Below are 18,251 nucleotides of genomic sequence, written 5' to 3' on the forward strand. Positions count from 1 at the left end.
GAACTGCTTCTAATGTATTTATACCCTTCTGAAAGGGGACCAAAACTGTATACGGTACTCCAGATGTGGTCTCGCCACTCAATTCCCATCGTTTGAGCGGGGTCTGCTCCGGTGAAATCTCGAAGGGTGAAACCGCAGAGATGGCACAGGCACAGTGCCTCTTTTCTACGTGGCAAAGTTGAGAGTTTAACCGCCTGACAGCTTAAACATGAGAGTCGAAATTGTGGGCAAGTGACGTTTTGGGGCTCGGAACAACCATTTGTTATCCATACGCAGAAACAAATCCGCGATAGAGGGGGTCGCGACTGTAGCGAAACGGCCCTACTTCTCGATTCCATTTCCCTGGCAGGGGACGACAACATTCTATTTGTCTTCCCAATCACTCAATGTCCCGTGTTAAGTAATGGGTTAAGAGACATTGCAATTAGTTGTCTCATTTATGTTAAGTATCCATTAATTGACACTGATATGTAAAGGGGCTTCAGGTGGCCTCTGTCAGGTGATGGAGGGTTAGAGTTTTGTGCAAAGGCCGTTGGAATGAAATAAATGTGTGTTTGTGAAAAAGGAACAGGAACTTTAGACTCTTCATATCACAGCAACTAAAATGTCTAACAATTGGTAGCAGAGGATGGTTGCTGTGTAAATGTGAAGGGTTGAAAGATACAACTTTTCCTGATCAAACCAAGGAGTGAGTGAGGGAAAAAAAAAAGGGATATATGGCTGAACCGAGGATAAAGATGGCTGGATATGACTATCCTCCCTTATTTTCTGAAAGGGAATCGTACGACCAATGGAGAAGTGCAGTAGTTATGTGGACTAAGGTAACTGCTTTGGGAAAGAGAAAACAAGGTAAGGCATTGGCTCTTTCTCTACCATATGGCAGTAAAATCCGAAACAAAGAGCTTTCTGAGCTGGAATTGGAAGAGTTAGACTCAGAAGAAGGTCTGGAGACTTTATTACATTATATGGATAAGATTTATAAGAAAGATGACTTGTTAAGTGCGTTTGAAGCATGGTCGGATTTTGATAAGTTCCGGAAAATGGAGGATATCTCCATGGAAGACTATATAATGGAATTTGGCAGACTATATAAAAGGCTGCAGAAACACAACCTGGAATTTCCACAGTCTGTGTTGGCCTTTAAATTACTTGACTATGCTAGAGTGAGCAACATGGATAGGCTCCTGGTTTTGACAGGAGTTCAGTTTACTGATAAGGATACCTTATTCGAACAGATGACAAAAGCTTTACAAAAGTTTCTGGGGAAACATTCAATTCCGATGGCTCTGATGACCCAAATAGGTCAGCCTGCAATAAGGCAGAATATGGAAGGTACACTAGTAACAGGATGGCGAAATCGTATGGCTACGGACACGGCTCAAGACTGCAGAAGGAGACCGAGACAAGGAAATTATGAAGACAGAAACCCAGTTAGAACCTACAATAGGAAGATGAACCTCAGAAATGCACGGGGCATGATAAATCGATGTTTTCGATGTGACTCTCAATACCATTATGCTTTCAACTGTCCAACTCGTTATGATAGAGTGTTTGAAGCGACACATGATACGGAAGAGTCAGAAGAGGAAAAAGATAGTGACCAGAAAGAAGGCGTTGTCCTATTGACAAGCAGTTTTACGCCGGTAATGAGGGTGTTGGTTGCAGAATCCTTCAACTGTGCTGTATTGGACAGTGGCTGCACATCTACTGTGTGTGGAATTGACTGGTTAAAATGTTACCTGGACTCTTTGAATGCTGAAAATCGTAACAAGGTTAAGGAATTTGAAAGTTCCACAAGTTTCAGGTTTGGGGATGATAATACTCTGAAGTCGCTGAAAAGAGTGGTGACCCCTTGCAATATTGCCGGAGTGAATCATTTCATTAGCACGGATGTTGTATCAAGTGAGATACCTTTGCTTCTGAGCAGACCGTCGATGAAGAAAGCACACATGAAACTGGATATGGAACAGGATAAGGCAACAGTTTTTGGAAAGACGGTGACTTACAATTTACACAGTCGGGACATTATTGTATTCCATTACTGACAAATAATATTTCAAGTAGAGTGGTTAAGGATGTGTTAATGGCAGTTGAAAATGGGACTTTAGCTGATAAAAAGCTTGTGGTATTAAAACTGCATAGGCAATTTGCACATCCGTCTCCTCGGAGGCTGAAAAATTTATTAAAGGATGCAGGGGTAAGGGATGACGACTATACTAAACTGATAGAACAGGTTAGTGACCGCTGTGAAGTTTGTAGGAAGTACAGAAGGACACCAGCACGACCGATAGTAACCCTACCTTTGGCCAGGGATTTTAACAACATTGTGGCTATGGACCTTAAGATCTGGGATAAAGCAAATAATATATGTATTTTGCATTTTGTAGATTTAGCAACCAGATTTAGTCAATCTACGATTGTACGAAGTAAAGAAAAGAGAGTAATTCTGGATCAAATCGTGGAAAAATGGATAGGGACAGGAATGGGTCCACCGGCAAAATTCCTTACGGACAATGGGGGAGAATTTGCTAATGATGGGTTTAGGGATATGTGTGAAAACATGAATATCAGAGTTATGAATACGGCTGCAGAAAGCCCATTTAGTAATGGTGTCTGTGAAAGAAATCATGCTGTCATCGATGACATGCTTCGGAAAATTTTGGCAGATCGACCAAATTGCAGGCTAAATTCAGCTTTAGCATGGGCAGTACATGCAAAGAATTCATTGCAGATGGTTGGGGCCTATAGTCCCTATCAATTCGTGTTTGGTAGAAATGCTAAAATTCAGTCCATTTTGGATGACCAGCCTCCAGCTTGGGAGGGGACTACAATTGGCTCTGGTTTTGCTGAACATTTAAATGCACATCGCATAGCAGGAGAAAAGCTTTTTTGGAAACAGAAGTCTCTGAAAGAATTCGCAGAGCTTTAAAACATAACGTACGGCCATCAGATGCCGTTTTTCAGCAAGGAGGCATGGTATACTATAAGAGAGACAATTCTAATGAATGGAAAGGCCCAGGGAAGATCATAGGCATAGATGGCAAAACAATTATTTTGCAACATGGTAATCAAACTGTTAGGGTCCATTCATCAAGGATAATGGGTACAGACTACAAATTTTCAAATTTAGACCGAGCAGACAGACATGACGAGGAACCAGAGTCATCTGGTACGCATGTGTCACAGAACTAGGAGGACCAATTAACTGATATAGACAGGGTTTCTGTGGAGGAACACAACACTTCTGGTGAATTAAAACAGGCCATTTTTCCAAAAGGGCAACTGCCAAAAGTTGGTACAAAAGTGACATACTTGCCTGAAGGGTCTAGTCAATGGAAGGATGCAACTGTTATTAGTAGAGCAGGGAAGGCCACTGGAAAGTATAAACATTGGTTGAATGTACAGCATTCAGGGGAAGGAGTCAAGACAATGGATTGGGAAAACCAAGTTCAAAAATGGAGGGCACAGAAACGCAGTGCCAGTTCTGATAGTACATCGGACAGTGAACAGGTCCACAGGAAAAGGTTGAGAACTATTGAAAGGACATCCCATAGCAGAAGGGAAAGACCAAGCAGTAGCAGTACAGAACGAGATACCAGGCGGGAGAGGGGACGTAGTTTATCAAGATCTCGGAACATGAGTAAGACTAAGACTACGAATACTAATAGGAGTAGAAGCCCACATGCACATGAGATTTTGGTGGCTTCAAATAAATTAGATGAAAAAGTTATCAAAGAAGCTAAACAGCAAGAATTGCATAGTTGGAGTGAATTTGGGGTATACACGGAAGTACCGGATAGTACTTAGAAGATCAGGATTTAAGGGTAGATTCACCTACAGCAGGAAAGGTTATTTTAAAGATCCTCTTGGCTCTATTAGCCACAAAGGCATGGGAATGCAAATCTATAGATATAAAAGCTGCCTTTTTGCAGGGGCATCAGCTCCAGAGAGACATTTTTCTCCGTCCTCCTAAAGAAGCAGCTAACACAGAAGGGGTACTCTGGAAGTTGAACAAATGTGTATATGGATTAAATGATGCATCTAGAGTCTGGTATTTTTCGGTAAGGTCAGTTTTGTTAAAGTTAGGCTGTTGCCAGTTGAAAGCAGATCCTGCAATGTTTTACTGGCACTATAAAGGAAATCTTTCTGGCATCTTTATGATGCATGCCGATGATTTTTTTGTGGGGTGGGACTAGTGATTTCGAAGCTATTGTAATCTCTGGTTTGAGGAAAGAATTCAGGGTTGGAAGTCAGGCTTCCGGTGCATTTAAATATATTGGACTGGAAATTGGACAGACTAAGTTAGGGGTAACTTTACGTCAGCAATCTTATTTGGAAAGCATCAGCCCAATAGCAATTAGTCGTGGCCGAGTTTCACAAAAAGACGCAATGGTTTCAAAGATAGAAAAAGAGCAACTGCGAAGTTTAATTGGGCAACTGAACTGGTTAGGTAGACAGACTAGACCGGACATGAGTTTTGATGTCTTACAGTTGAATACAAAAATGAATGATCCCAAAGTGAAAGACATAATAAGAGCAAATAAAGCGTTGGCCAAACTAAAAATGCAGGAGTGTGTTTTGAAGTTCCCGGTTTTAGGTGACCTTAGGCACTTGAAACTCATAGTTTGTAGTGATAAGACCATAAGACATAGGAGCGGAAGTCAGGCCATTCGGCCCATCGAGTCCACTCCACCATTCAATCATGGCTGATTTCAACTCCATTTACCCGCTCTCTCTCCATAGCCCTTAATTCCTCGAGAAATCAAGAATTTATCAACTTCTGTCTTAAAGACACTCAACGTCCCGGCCTCCACCGCCCTCTGTGGCAATGAATTCCACAGACCCACCACTCTGGCTGAAGAAATTTCTCCTCATCGCTGTTCTAAAGTGACTCCCTGTTATTCTAAGGCTGTGCCCCAGGGTCCTAGTCTTCCCTGCTAATGGAAACAACTTCCTTACGTCCACCCTATCTAAGCCATTCATTATCTTGTAAGTTTCTATTAGATCTCCCCTCAACCTCCTAAACTCCAATGAATATAATCCCAGGATCCTCAGACGTTCATCGTATGTTAGGCCTACCATTCCTGGGATCATCCGTGTGAATCTCCGCTGGACCCGCTCCAGTGCCAGTATGTCCTTCCTGAGGTGTGGGGGCCAAAATTGCTCACAGTATTCTAAATGGGGCCTAACTAGTGCTTTATAAGGTTGCTACGCGTCCTACGCAAATTTGGGGTTTCAAGCGCAGGAGGTTTTATAATTTCCTTTTGGGGAACAATGGTAAGTGTTGCCCGCTTGTGTGGGAAACAAAGAAAATAAGGAGTGGTAAAAAGCACTTTGGCTGCTGAGACGTTAAGCCTTGTAGAGGAGGTGGATGTGGCCTTTTATAGAAGTATGATATTGACAGAAATTTTGGGATAAGGGGATTTGGGTAACATACCTATTGACTGTCACATTGACAATAAATCCCTGTGGGAAAATGTGCACTCTACAAAAAATGTCAATGAAAAGAGGTTACGGATAGGCAGCGCAAGTTTGAAGCAGGTGATGGACAGAGGGGAAATAACAAAAATTAAATGGGTCGACAGGAGCTGTCAACTGTCAGACGGTTTTACGAAAAGAGGGGCGAGTTCACAGAAACTTCTGGATATTGGTTCTGTAACTGTTTTTTTTTTTCTTTTTCGTCCAAACCAAAAAAAAAGGGGGGAAATCATGTGTGTTTTTGAGTTTCTTGAAATTTCGTTTTCACCTAATTATTTTTTTTCTCAAAGGAAGGGGAGACTGTTAAGTAATAGGTTGAGAGACATTGCAATTAGTTGTCTCATTTATGTTAAGTATCCATTAATTGACACTGATATGTAAAGGGGCTTCAGGTGACCTCTGGCAGGTGATGTATAGTTAAGAGTTTTGTGCAAAGGCCGTTGGAATGAAATAAATGTGTGTTTGTGAAAAAGGAACAGAACTTTAGACTCTTCATATCACAGCAACTAAAACGTCTAACATCCCGGCATACTAACCTTCTTGCGAATCGTGGAGCAGGGCACATGTTTGTCGGGTTCTACAAGGAACATGTCTCAGGGGAGTGTATTATTTGTATTATCAAAATGGCTTCAGTGATGTCATTGTGTGGGTGGAGCTGGGCTGTGGCTCTGGGTTTTTGGTTTCGTTTTTGAGCTGGGAGCTGGCTGTGGCTCTGCATTTTACTTTTGTTTACACATTTGGAAGCTGGATTCAGACAGACAAGCATCTTGTCCCGTCTCTCTCTCTCTCTCTCTCTTCAGGTTAAAAGGTGTCTCCAGATCACTTGACAATTTAAAAGTGATAACCGTTTTCTGGAAGGAACCCAAACCTACTGTTTTGGTAAAAGGGTTTATTGGGTGTTGTTATTAAATTGGAACAGTTAAGGGAAGTTATTATGGGTTAGTGGTGTCCCTCAGGGATCAGTGTTGGGCCCACAATTGTTCACAATTTACATAGATGATTTGGAGTTGGGGACCAAGGGCAATGTGTCCAGGTTTGCAGACGACACTAAGATGAGTGGTAAAGCAAAAAGTGCAGAGGATACTGGAAGTCTGCTTCAAACTTGCGATGCCTATCCGTAACCTCTTTTCATTGACATTTTTTGTAGAGTGCACATTTTCCCACAGGGATTTATTGTCAATGTGACAGTCAATAGGTATGTTACCCAAATCCCCTTATCCCAAAATTTCTGTCAATATCATACTTCTATAAAAGGCCACATCCACCTCCTCTACAAGGCTTAACGTCTCAGAGGGATTTGGATAGGCTAAGTGAATGGGCTAGGGTCTGGCAGATGGAATACAATGTTGACAAATGTGAGGTTATCCATTTTGGTAGGAATAACAGCAAAAGGGATTATTATTTAAATGATAAAATATTAAAACATACTGCTGTGCAGAGACCTGGGTGTGCTAGTGCATGAGTTGCAAAAAGTTGGTTTACAGGTGCAACAGGTAATTAAGAAGGCAAATGGAATTTTGTCCTTCATTGCTAGAGGGATGGAGTTTAAGACTAGGGAGGTTATGCTGCAATTGTTTAAGGTGTTAGTGAGGCCACACCTGGAGTATTGTGTTCAGTTTTGGTCTCCTTACTTGAGAAAGGACGTACTGGCGCTGGAGGGGATTCACTAGGTTAATCCCAGAGCTGAAGGGGTTGGATTACGAGGAGAGGTTGAGTAGACTGGGACTGTACTCGTTGGAATTTAGAAGGATGAGGGGGGATCTTATAGAAACATATAAAATTATGAAGGGAATAGATAGGATAGATGCGGGCAGGTTGTTTCCACTGGCGGGTGAAAGCAGATCTAGGGGGCATAGCCTCAAAATAAGGGGAAGTAGATTTAGGACTGAGTTTAGGAGGAACTTCTTCACCCAAAGGGTTGTGAATCTATGGAATTCCTTGCCCAGTGAAGCAGTTAAGGCTCCTTCGTTAAAAAATTTAAAGATAAAGATAGATAGTTTTTTGAAGAATAAAGGGATTAAGGGTTATGGTATTCGGGCCGGAAAGTGGAGCCGAGTCCACAAAAGATCAGCCATGATCTCATTGAATGGCGGAGCAGGCTCGAGGGGCCAGGTGGCCTACTCCTGCTCCTAGTTCTTATGTTCTTATATATAGAGTACTGTAGCTGTGTGGGGGATTTGTAGCCACCTGGGTTGGCCAACACTCGACGTAAAATGGAGAACAGCAAAGGCTGCAGGAAAATTCAGCCAACAGAGGCAGAAACCAGCAGGTGCAAGTTATTGTGTATTAAACTCTGCAAAAGCCCAGACAGCATCGATACAAGCAGCCATCTGCATAATAATGTAGCAGCCATCTACATACTAATGAGCGATCCCCGGGAACAATCGAAACATTTGGGATAAACAAAGCCAAGCCAGACTCCCCGGCGCCAGCAGGAGCCAACACAAAAGAGGTTAACGGACACCTCAAGACCGCCCATCGATCAGGGAACAGCTCCAGTATTGGAGAAATCGAACCAAGTGATCGGAATGAAGTCCAATCACCTAGAACCAGGTACAGGGTCCGCCCCGAAAGACGGGAAGCCCCTGGGGACTATAAAGTTAAGCCCCAAGTTCAAATCGTTCTTCTTGACAGGGTCACTCAGCAACAGGAACCAACCCTTGACAGTGACCGGTTCAGCTGCCGCCAAGATCCAGTAAGTCTCAAGTCAACGCTCGCTACGAGATAGGCGCTCCTAGCTACCAGTCCGTACCAACTTCGAATCCCGCAGACTCAGAACCCGAACGAAAGGCCATTTGTTCCCCTGACCTGGTGGGCCAGTCCGAAGCTAAGTATAGGCCTGTTAATTTTAGAAGTAGCTTAGAAGTAGAGTTTATACATGAGTAGCGATTTACTGTGTATAATAAATGTGCTTTGATTTGAATCTTACTAATTGGTGTGTTGAGTTATTGATCATTACTTGAACTTGAACCTCGAGGCGGCATCATAAAGATACCTGGCGACTCGAGAGCAATAACACCTGAGAGGTCGGCCCGTGTGCTCAGCGTAACCTAAATCTACAACCAGTTGTGGGTCAGGTGAACTCCATGATATACTTTGGAGCTCTCTAAACCCTGGCCCATAACACATGTCTTCGATTGAATGGTACTTGTCCTCCTGGGTGTTGCACATTTCCGAGACGCTATATTTCAATTCGTAGCAGCACGTAATAATTTCCTTGCATGTCTTAACGGGCTCCGTCCTGCACTCAGACTCTCCCGTGGTGGGAGCACTCACATGAACGCCCTGTCCTTGACATGCCGGTTGAGAAATCTGCCAGGGGGGGGGGCTCTCTGTGTACCGGTCATTGAACACGTTGGGATGCTTACACTTCCACACACTAGAAGGTTGGGCTTATCGGCAACCTTGTAAAGAGGGCCCCGGCTCACGGCGCCGAGGTCCCAGGTTCGATCCCGGCTCTGGGTCACTGTCCGTGTGGAGTTTGCACATTCTCCCCGTGTCTGCGTGGGTTTCGCCCCCACAACCCAAAGATGTGCAGGGTAGGTGGATTGGCCGCGCGAAATTGCCCCTTAATTGGAAAAAATGAATTGGATACTCTAAATTCCCGTACCAGCCTCCCCGAACTGGCGCCGGAATGTGGCGACTGGGGGCTTTTCACAGTAACTTCATTTGAAGCCTACTTGTGACAATAAACGATTTTCATTTCATTCATTTTAAAAAGAAAGAAAACGAGGGCCCCGAGCCACTTTCTCAGCAGGCAAGTTTGACGCTGAAACAGGGCCCATCAAAGGCCTCCTGATCAGATCACTGTTCACTGCGTCACCGTGCTAAACTCAAGAACAGGCCTAAGGCGGTCACCTCAAGCCAAAAGGACCCTCTGCCTACCACACAGATGATATCGGTGGTACATCCCAAAGACTGGCGCTGTTCGCAACAGGCCAGGTACAGACCGTACCCAACCCGCCTGTGCGTACAAAACTCAAAACAATGTCCAACATTAGACGTGGTTCTGCAATTGGACAACATTTACTAAATAACCCTCAGTGTGCTGGGAATGACGCTGACAACCAATTGAAGATGGTCTGTCGGGCTCTCAGTGTGGTGCATTTGTATGTACTGGAAGCTACATATACTAATACACAGGGCCCTGTAGACAGAGAGGACATGTACACACATTGCGCCTGTTTCAGCTGAACAAAATACGTGATGGCCATTCGCTGGTTCGTCACTCAGGGCAATGCCTTGACCAGGCAGAGTCAAGTGGCCTGGTTTCAATTTCCAAACAATGGTTAGCAGCTAGCTATCAGCCACCATTAGCGGAAGCGGTCTCCATGGCTCCGCCTCTAACAACCAGAGGCCACTTACCAACCAATCAGCACTCTCTTCTCATACAGTAAAAAGATGTTGTCTCTCCTGACATTGGTACTCTTGCAATTGTCCTGCTGAGTGCCTGTCGAAAAGCTTCGACAAAATGTTTTTTTTTCTGCACCGTCGGGGTCTGCTCCGGGATCGTAATCGTCAAAGTGATTATATAATTTGTAACCGGCGGCGGCCCCGACACTGGCACTCCGCTAGCCACAGCCTGTGAACTTGAAACTTTCCCCTTTTTCCTGGTTCTTTGTTCCCGTCTGCTAACCAAACTTAATACCTCACCCCCCGGTCCATCTTCCTAACCCTAACCCTAACCCTGGTACCTGAACCAATGCCTTTTGGAAATCTAAGTATACCGCGTCTACTGGTTCCTCTTCATCTACCCTACTCGTTAGATCCTCACAATTTGTCCAACATGATTTTGTAACATCTTGTTGACGCCACCTGATGATACTTTGACATTCCAAATCCATTGGTATCTGGATAACTATCAGGGGTAGGCTGTCCCACTTGGCTTCAGATTTTCCCAGTTATCCGCAACGATATCCCGAATGCAGGAGGTGGTCAGACGCCAGTCAGCACCCCGGGTAAGGCTGGTTAGTGAAAATGGCATAGTGATCGGACGGCTGAAACCCCCTTCCCCGCCCACCAGCCGAGCCCCACACCCTCTGGAGTCCCACATTCCCATCCCACACTCATCACCAAGACAGTAAGAGGAATACTCACATTGAGAGGGCAGGGGTCTGACTGCACACGGGGCGACGGTGGGTGTTGCTGGGGCAGAGTGTTTTTCTGAGACGGCTGGTGATGGTAGCCTTGCTGCTGGGAGGGCTGGGATTGCTGGTTGCCTTGCTGCTGGGACGGCTGGGATTGCTGGTAGCCTTGCTGTTGGGAGGGCTGGGATTGCTGGTAGCCTTGCTGCTGGGAGGGCTGGGATTGCTGGTAGCCTTGCTGATGGGACGGCTGGGATTGCTGGTAGCCTTGCTGATGGGACGGCTGGGATTGCTGGTAGCCTTGCTGCTCGGGGGGCTGGGATTGCTGGTAACCTGGCTGCTGCTGCTGGGACTGTTGGTAGCCTGGCTGCTGGGTGGGCTGGGATTGCTGGTAACCTGGCTGCTGGGATTGTTGAGGTTGCTGGTAGGTCTGTTGCTGGGATTGCTGGTAACCTGGCTGCTGGGATTGTTGAGGTTGCTGGTAGGTCTGTTGCTGGGATTGCTGGTAGCTTGGCTGCTGGGATTGCTGGTAGCTTGGCTGCTGGGATTGTTGAGATGGCTGGTAGGTCTGCTGCTGGGATTGCTGGTAGCTTTGCTGCTGGGATTGCTGGTAAGCTTGCTGCTGGGACTGCTGGTAGCCTTGTTGCTGGGACTGTGGGTAAGCTTGCTGTTGTTGAGACTGTTGCTGACAGAAGGGGTACGGGGGCAATCGCTGGTCCATTGCGAGATTTGTGGTGTCCAGTGGAATACCCTGCAGATATAGAATAGACAGTTAGATTCGAGAACCGAGAGGCGTGGTGCAACGCCAACACTCTCTCCCTCAATGCCAGCAAGACTAAAGACTTGGTCATTTACTCCAGGAAGCAATCAACAGGACCGAGGTGGAGATGATTGACAGCTTCAAGTTCCTAGGGATGCACATCGCCAAAAATCTGTCCTGGTCCACCCACGCCAACTCTACCACCAAGAATGGGCAGCACGGTGGCGCAGTGGGTTAGCACTGCTGCCTCAGGGTGCCGAGGTCCCGGGTTCTATCCCGGTCCCAGGTCACTGTCCGTGTGGAGTTTGCACATTCTCCCCGTGTTTGCGTGGGTTTCGCCCCCACAACCCAAGGATGTGCAGGTGGATTGTGCATGCTAAATTGTCCCTTAATTCGGAAAAAAAAAATTAATTGGGTACTCTAAATTTATTTTTTAAAAATATAATGCGACCACCAAGAAAGCACAACAGCGCCTATACTTCCTCAGGAAACTAAGGAAATTCGGCATGTCCACACTGACTCTTACCAACTTTTACAGATGCACCATAGAAAGCATCCTATCGGGCTGCATCACAGCCTGGGTATGGCAACTGCTCGGCCCAGGACCGCAAGAAACTTCAGAGAGTCGTGAACACCGCCCAGTCCATCACACGAAGCCCCCTCCCATCCATTGACTCCATCTACACCTCCCGCTGCCTGGGGAAAGCGGGCAGCATAATCAAAGACCCCTCCCACCTGGCTTACTCACTCTTCCAACTTCTTCCATCGGGCAGGAGATACAGAAGTCTGAGAACACGCGCGAACAGATTCAAAAACAGCTTCTTCCCCACTGTCACCAGACTCCTAAATGACCCTCTTATGGACTGACCTCATTAACTACACCCTGTATGCTTCATCCAATGCCGGTGTTATCTAGTTACATTGTGGACCTTGTGTTGCCCTATTATGTATTTTCTTTTTATTTTATTTTCTTCCCATGTACTTAATGATCTGTTTCAGCTGCTCGCAGAAAAATACTTTTCACTGTACCTCGGTACACGTGACAATAAACAAACCCAATCCAATCGAGTACATTTTCATTGAGTTCCAATGCAGTCGTTCATGTTGCCTCTTACCTGCGTGATCGAGGAAAGGGTGGGGGACATGGTGGGGGAGAACTGCTTGTTGTGAGGCCTCCTGGATTCACCAGCGGACAGGATGAGTGGATTGAGTGGGACCCTCCTCCGCGGGGATGTGCTGATGGAGTTGGGTGGCAACGGGCTGTTCAGCGGCGAGTGCAGCGTCGAGGTGCTCAGCGGAGACGGGCTGGGGGCGGCATTCCCCATCGGCGCCAGCGGTGTGTTACTCGGCGATGACTGCAGAGACGGGTTGCTGAGCGACGTGCGAAGGGAGGAACTGCTGAGCGAGGACTGGAGGGAGGAGTTGCTGAGGGACTGGGCGCTCAGCGACGACTGCAGCGAAGGGTTGCTGAGCGAGGATTGGAGAGACATGTTACTCAGGGATCCTTGCAACGAAGAGGACAACCCTTTGGGGAAGAGAGAAGACAAAGTCGCATGAACAAACCAACTCTAGTTAGTCCTTTCCCTTGGTCATTAGACAGAACAATTTGGTGGAAACACGGGGAGAATGTGCAAACTCCACACGGACAATGACCCAGAGCTGGGATCGAACCTGGGTATTCTGCGCCGTGAGGCAGCAGTGCTAACCACAGGCAGCACAATGGCGCCTGGGTCTTCTGCGCCGTGAGGCAGCAGTGCTAACCACAGGCAGCACAATGGCGCCTGGGTCTTCTGCGCCGCGAGGCAGCAGTGCTAACCACAGGCAGCACAATGGCGCAGTGATTAACAGTTTGTTTGTTTTTAATTTAGAGTATCCAATTCATTTTTTTCCCAATTAAGGGGCAATTTAGCGCGGCCAATCCACCTACCCTGCACATCTTTGGGCAGTGGGGGCGAAACTCACACAGACACGGGGAGAATGTGCAAACTCCACACGGACAGTGACCCGGGGCCAGGATTGAACCCGGGTCTTCGGCACCGTGAGGCAGCTGTGCTAACCACTGCGCCACCGTGTCGCCCTAACAATATTTAAAGGGTTATGGGACGGTGGGTGTAAAAGGCATCGAGGTGGCCAATCAGCAACGGTCACATTGAATGGCGGAGCAGGCTAGATGGGCTGACTGGCCTCCTCCTGGTTCCTATGTTAAGCCTTCTTCAATATCCACAGTCCCATTCCCACCCCAATGGCCCAGAGGTCAGCTGCAGCCTCCGCCTGTGGGGTGTGGTCGGTCCCGGGCCCCCGATTCCAGGGCGGCCGTCAAGGCCTCGGAGGAGATTTACCAGATTGGTTCTCCTGGACGAGGGTTTATGGGGATGGACTGGTGAAATCCGGGATTGTTCTGCTTGGGGCGGGGAAGGTAAAGAGGAGATTTCACCGTGTTCTGACGGGAGTAATTCAAACCGTTTCCTCTGGCAGGAGGGTCGGATTGAAGACAACGGACAAAAACAAATCTGAGGGAAGATGAGGAGGTGTTTATTTGAAAAAACAGAGAGTTGCTGTGATGTGGTAAGCGCTGAATAGAGGTGCCTTGGGAGCAGATTCGCTAATAACGTTCAAAAGGGAACTGGGAAAGCAAAGTCTTTCGCAGTGGCAGGCGGAGAACAGTCAGCGGCTTACCCCCTGCCGGTTCGTAGCCGGACGGCAAGCCCAGAGAGCCCCCGATTCCCAGGTGGGTCATGGTCGTGGCGAGGTTGCCCGTACTGCTCCCCCCGCTGATGCTGGAGAAGACGGCCTCCTCGGGGTCGAGCGGCGTGGGGAGCGGAGACGGGAAGTGGAGGTTGGTTAGATCCGGGAGAGATCCGCCCGTGTTCAGCGCACTGGGAACGTGCGACAAGCCGATCGGTTGGTCCGGCGACGGGAAGATGCTGCAAAGGAACGACCTGGGTTAATGCCGGCCAGTCACAAACATCGCGAGCAGTCTTACGCCGTTCTGCCACAATCAGCTCTGTCATGGGACAATTCTGCAGCGGGACGCACAATGAGTCTGGCACCTTCGTTGTCAGGGGCAGGACGTTTCGAGGGGATTTGAGGAAACGCTTTTTCACGCAGAGGGTGGTCGGAATCTGTAACTCGCTGCCTGAGAGAGTGATACAAAAGTCTGAGAACACGCACTAACAGATTCAAATACAGCTTCTGCCCCTCTGTTGCCAGACTCCTGAATGACCCTCTTATGGACTCAACTGATTTCTTCAAACATCTTCTCTACTCAGTAGCACTATACTCCATATGCTTCGCCCGATGTCTGTGCCTATATATTTACATTGTGTATCTATTGTATGTCCTATGTTTTTTTCCCATGTGTGGAAAGATCTGTCTGGTCTGTACACAGAACAATACTTTTCACTGTACCTCGGTACATAAGAACATAAGAACTAGTAGCAGCAGTAGGCCATCTGGCCCCTCGAGCCTGCTCCACCATTCAATGAGATCATAGCTGATCTTTTGTGGACTCAGCTCCACTTTCCGGCCCGAACACCATAACCCTTAATCCCTTTATTCTTCAAAAAACTATCTATCTTTATCTTAAAAACATTTAATGAAGGAGCCTCTACTGCTTCACTGGGCAAGGAATTCCATAGATTCACAACCCGTTGGGTGAAGAAGTTCCTCCTAAACTCAGTCCTAAATCTACTTCCCCTTATTTTGAGGCTATGCCCCCTAGTTCTGCGTGACAATAAATCTAAGGCTCGAGGCGGGAAGCCTCACAATATTTAACAAGTATTTAGATGAGAATTTGAAAGGCTACAGAGAAGGGCTGGAAAATGGGATTTGAATCGACGGGTGTACGATGGCTGACACAGTCATGATGGGCAGAAGAGACTCTTTCTGTGCTGTAAAACCCTTGGATTCTGACATTTATGAGTGCGGCACTCCCTCAGTACTGACCCTCTGACAGTGCGGCACTCCCTCAGTACTGACCCTCTGACAGTGCGGCACTCCCTCAGTACTGACCCTCTGACAGTGCGGCACTCCCTCAGTACTGACCCTCCGACAGTGCGGCGCTCCCTCAGTACTGACCCTCTGACAGTGCGGCGCTCCCTCAGTACTGACCCTCTGACAGTGCGGCTCTCCCTCAGTACTGACCCTCTGACAGTGCGGCACTCCCTCAGTACTGACCCGCTGACAGTGCGGCGCTTCCTCAGTACTGACCCCCCCGACAGTGCGGCTCCCTCAGCACTGACCCTCCGACAGTGCAGTGCTCCCTCAGCACTGACCCTCCGATAGTGCAGAAGCTTTTGTTACTGCTCTGGCATTGTCAGACAGCATTCCCGGCTTGTGACGCTGAAGGCGAACTTGACTCAGAGATTTAAAAAATAAAAAAAATTTAAAGTGCCCAATTCATTTTTTCCAACTAAGGGGCAATTTAGCGCGGCCAATCCACCTGCCCTGCACATCTTTGGGTTGTGGGGGCGAATCCCATGTAAACACGGGGAGAATGTGCAAACTCCACACGGACAGTGACCCGGGGCCGGGATCGAAGCTGGGCCCTCGGTGCCGTGAGGCAGCTGTGCTAATCGCTGCGCCGCCGTGCTGTCCCCTACTGACTCAGAGGTGAGAGTGCTGTGCTGCGTGAACTCGATATGCTCCTGGACAGGAGGATGCAATCTTTTTTCTTTCATTCCTTCTGCCTTGGCATTGCAGAGAGTTGCTCCTCCCCTTCAACCAATAAATCCGTGGTCAAGAACTCCACTCGGTAAAGCCAAAATCCACCCATCGCCCGACTCGAACCGTGGACACGGTTTTTGGGGGCTGTCTGTTATCTCGTCCCTCACCCCTCCAGGAGCAATAAGACGCCGAGCTCCCTGACTGGCGACTAATCGTACAGTCGCACCGTTAATGTACTGATCCCTTCCACAACCCTCCCTGTCCCAGGAACCCCTGGGGTCAGGTCTCTCCTGGTGGCTCGATATTCACAGTGCGGAGTGGGTGCCTATTTTGTGATTCAGGTTACGGATACGGAGGTGGGGCGGCACGGTGGCACAGTGGGTTAGCACTGCTGCCTCACGGCGCCGAGGTCCCAGGTTCGATCCCGGCTCTGGGTCACTGTCCCGTGTGGAGTTTGCACATTCTCCCCGTGTCTGCGTGGGTTTCGCCCCCACAACCCAAAGATGTGCAGAGTAGGTGGATTGGCCGCGCTAAATTGCCCCTTTATTGGAAAAAGAATAATTGGGTGCTCTAAATTTGTTTAAAAATGGATATCGAGGTGGAGTTCATTGATGGGCGAGGTAGAGTGACCCCGGGACACCGGCTGGTGGCCAGAGTGCGGTGGGAGGGAGGTGAATTGGCTTCCACAATGCTGCGGTCTGTGAATAAATCCAGTGTCCAGTTGAAGATCGATTCCTACTGCACCACTTGGCTGTCAGACACATACCCTCCAGCCCAACACACTGCCCTCCCACCCACCCTCAGGCCATTTCCCAGGACACTACCACCATCACGACCTCTCCTTGCCATGGCCTCCAGGTTTCCCTGGGGTAAGACGTTGAGCAAATTGGGCCAACATTGTCTGGAGTGTAGAAGAACGAGAGATGATCGCCTTGAAACGTATAAAATTCTTAAAAGGATGTGACGAATGGAGGGTTTTAAGAATATTGGAATCTAAGTATTGGGGCAGTTTAAGGGTTATAATCCAGTTTGTTCAGGATAAGGGGGGTCAGAGAATCTGAGAGCCCCTACAGTGCAGAAGGAGGCCATTCGGCCCATCGGGTCTGCACCGACCCTGCAAAGTCCAATCCCCCGCCCTTTCCCCGTAACCCCCACCGAACCTTTTGGGCACTTCGGAGCAATTTAGCACGGCCAATCCACCTAACCTGCACGTCGCTGGACACGGGGGAAACCGGAGCACCCGGAGGAAACCCACGCAGACGCGGGGAGAACGTGCTGACTCCCCACAGACAGCGACCCAAGGCCGGGAATCGAACCTGGGTGCCTGGCGCTGTGAGGCAGCGGTGCTAACCACTGCATCGCCCATTTGTAATGGGTTGGCCATTTTGAAGGGAGCTCAGGGGGAGAAATGCCTTGGCTCAGAGGCTGGTGAATCTTTGGAATTCTCTGCCTCGGGGAATTCTGCGTGATCCGTCGTTGGGTATTTTGGAAGACCAAGATTAACAGGCTTTCGTAGAGTCCGGAATTCAAGGAATCGGGGGACAGGGCGGGAATGGGGATTTGAGATGGAAGACCGGCCAATGATTGAAGGTGGGGAAGGATGGAGGGGCCGAATGGTTCTCCTCCTGCTTGCATTTCTTATGTTCTGCATTCTGTGTTTAGCCAGTCACTGTGTCCCTCACTCGAAGTGTCACATTTACGGGGAGGCAGTGGCGTACTGGTATAGTCACTGGACTAGTAACCCAGAGACCCCAGAGTACTCTGGGGACCTGGGTTCAAAACCCACCACTGCAGGCGGCAAATTAAAAGTCTTACGATGAGCATGAAAACATTGGCGATTGTCGAAAACTCGTCTGGTTCACTAATGTCCCTTTCGGTCAGGCAATCTGCCGCCCTTACCCGGTCTGCCCTCCATGTGACTCCAGACCCACAGCAATGTGGTTGACTTTTTACTGCCCCTCTCAAGGGCACTTAGGGATGGGCAATAAATGCTGGCACAGCCGGCGAAGCCCTTGTCGAATGAACGAAGGAAAAGGAAACTCCTCAATTTGAGGAGAACCCACAGCAAACAGGGAAAAGCCAGCGATCGACAGGACTAGAGGGAGAGGCGACTCAGTAAGTCGATGTGTTATCCCCTGGGTTAGGCAAGTCAAAAGCACCCGCTCTATGCTGTCATCTTGAATGTTTCCAGCAAGGGAGAGACAACCGCCAGTGTCCCTGGGTTGGGGAAGTGGTTAAAAGGACAAAGTGATATTTCTCATATG

The 18,251-nt window shown here is 48.1% G+C and overlaps 1 protein-coding gene across 1 annotated transcript in view; it reads right to left on the bottom strand.

Moving 5' to 3' along the window:
- Positions 1 to 18,251, bottom strand: part of LOC140403003 (CREB-regulated transcription coactivator 2-like) — a 125,224-nt gene that overhangs the window by 12,921 nt on the left and 94,052 nt on the right. Inside the window, 3 exon segments of the mRNA XM_072490658.1 lie at positions 10,576 to 11,313; positions 12,438 to 12,847; positions 13,999 to 14,246. Of these exon segments, the coding sequence (XP_072346759.1) occupies positions 10,576 to 11,313; positions 12,438 to 12,847; positions 13,999 to 14,246 (1,396 nt within the window).

This window comes from Scyliorhinus torazame, chromosome 26, assembly GCF_047496885.1.
Source record: "Scyliorhinus torazame isolate Kashiwa2021f chromosome 26, sScyTor2.1, whole genome shotgun sequence".
In the NCBI taxonomy this organism is placed as follows: Eukaryota; Metazoa; Chordata; class Chondrichthyes; order Carcharhiniformes; family Scyliorhinidae; genus Scyliorhinus; species Scyliorhinus torazame.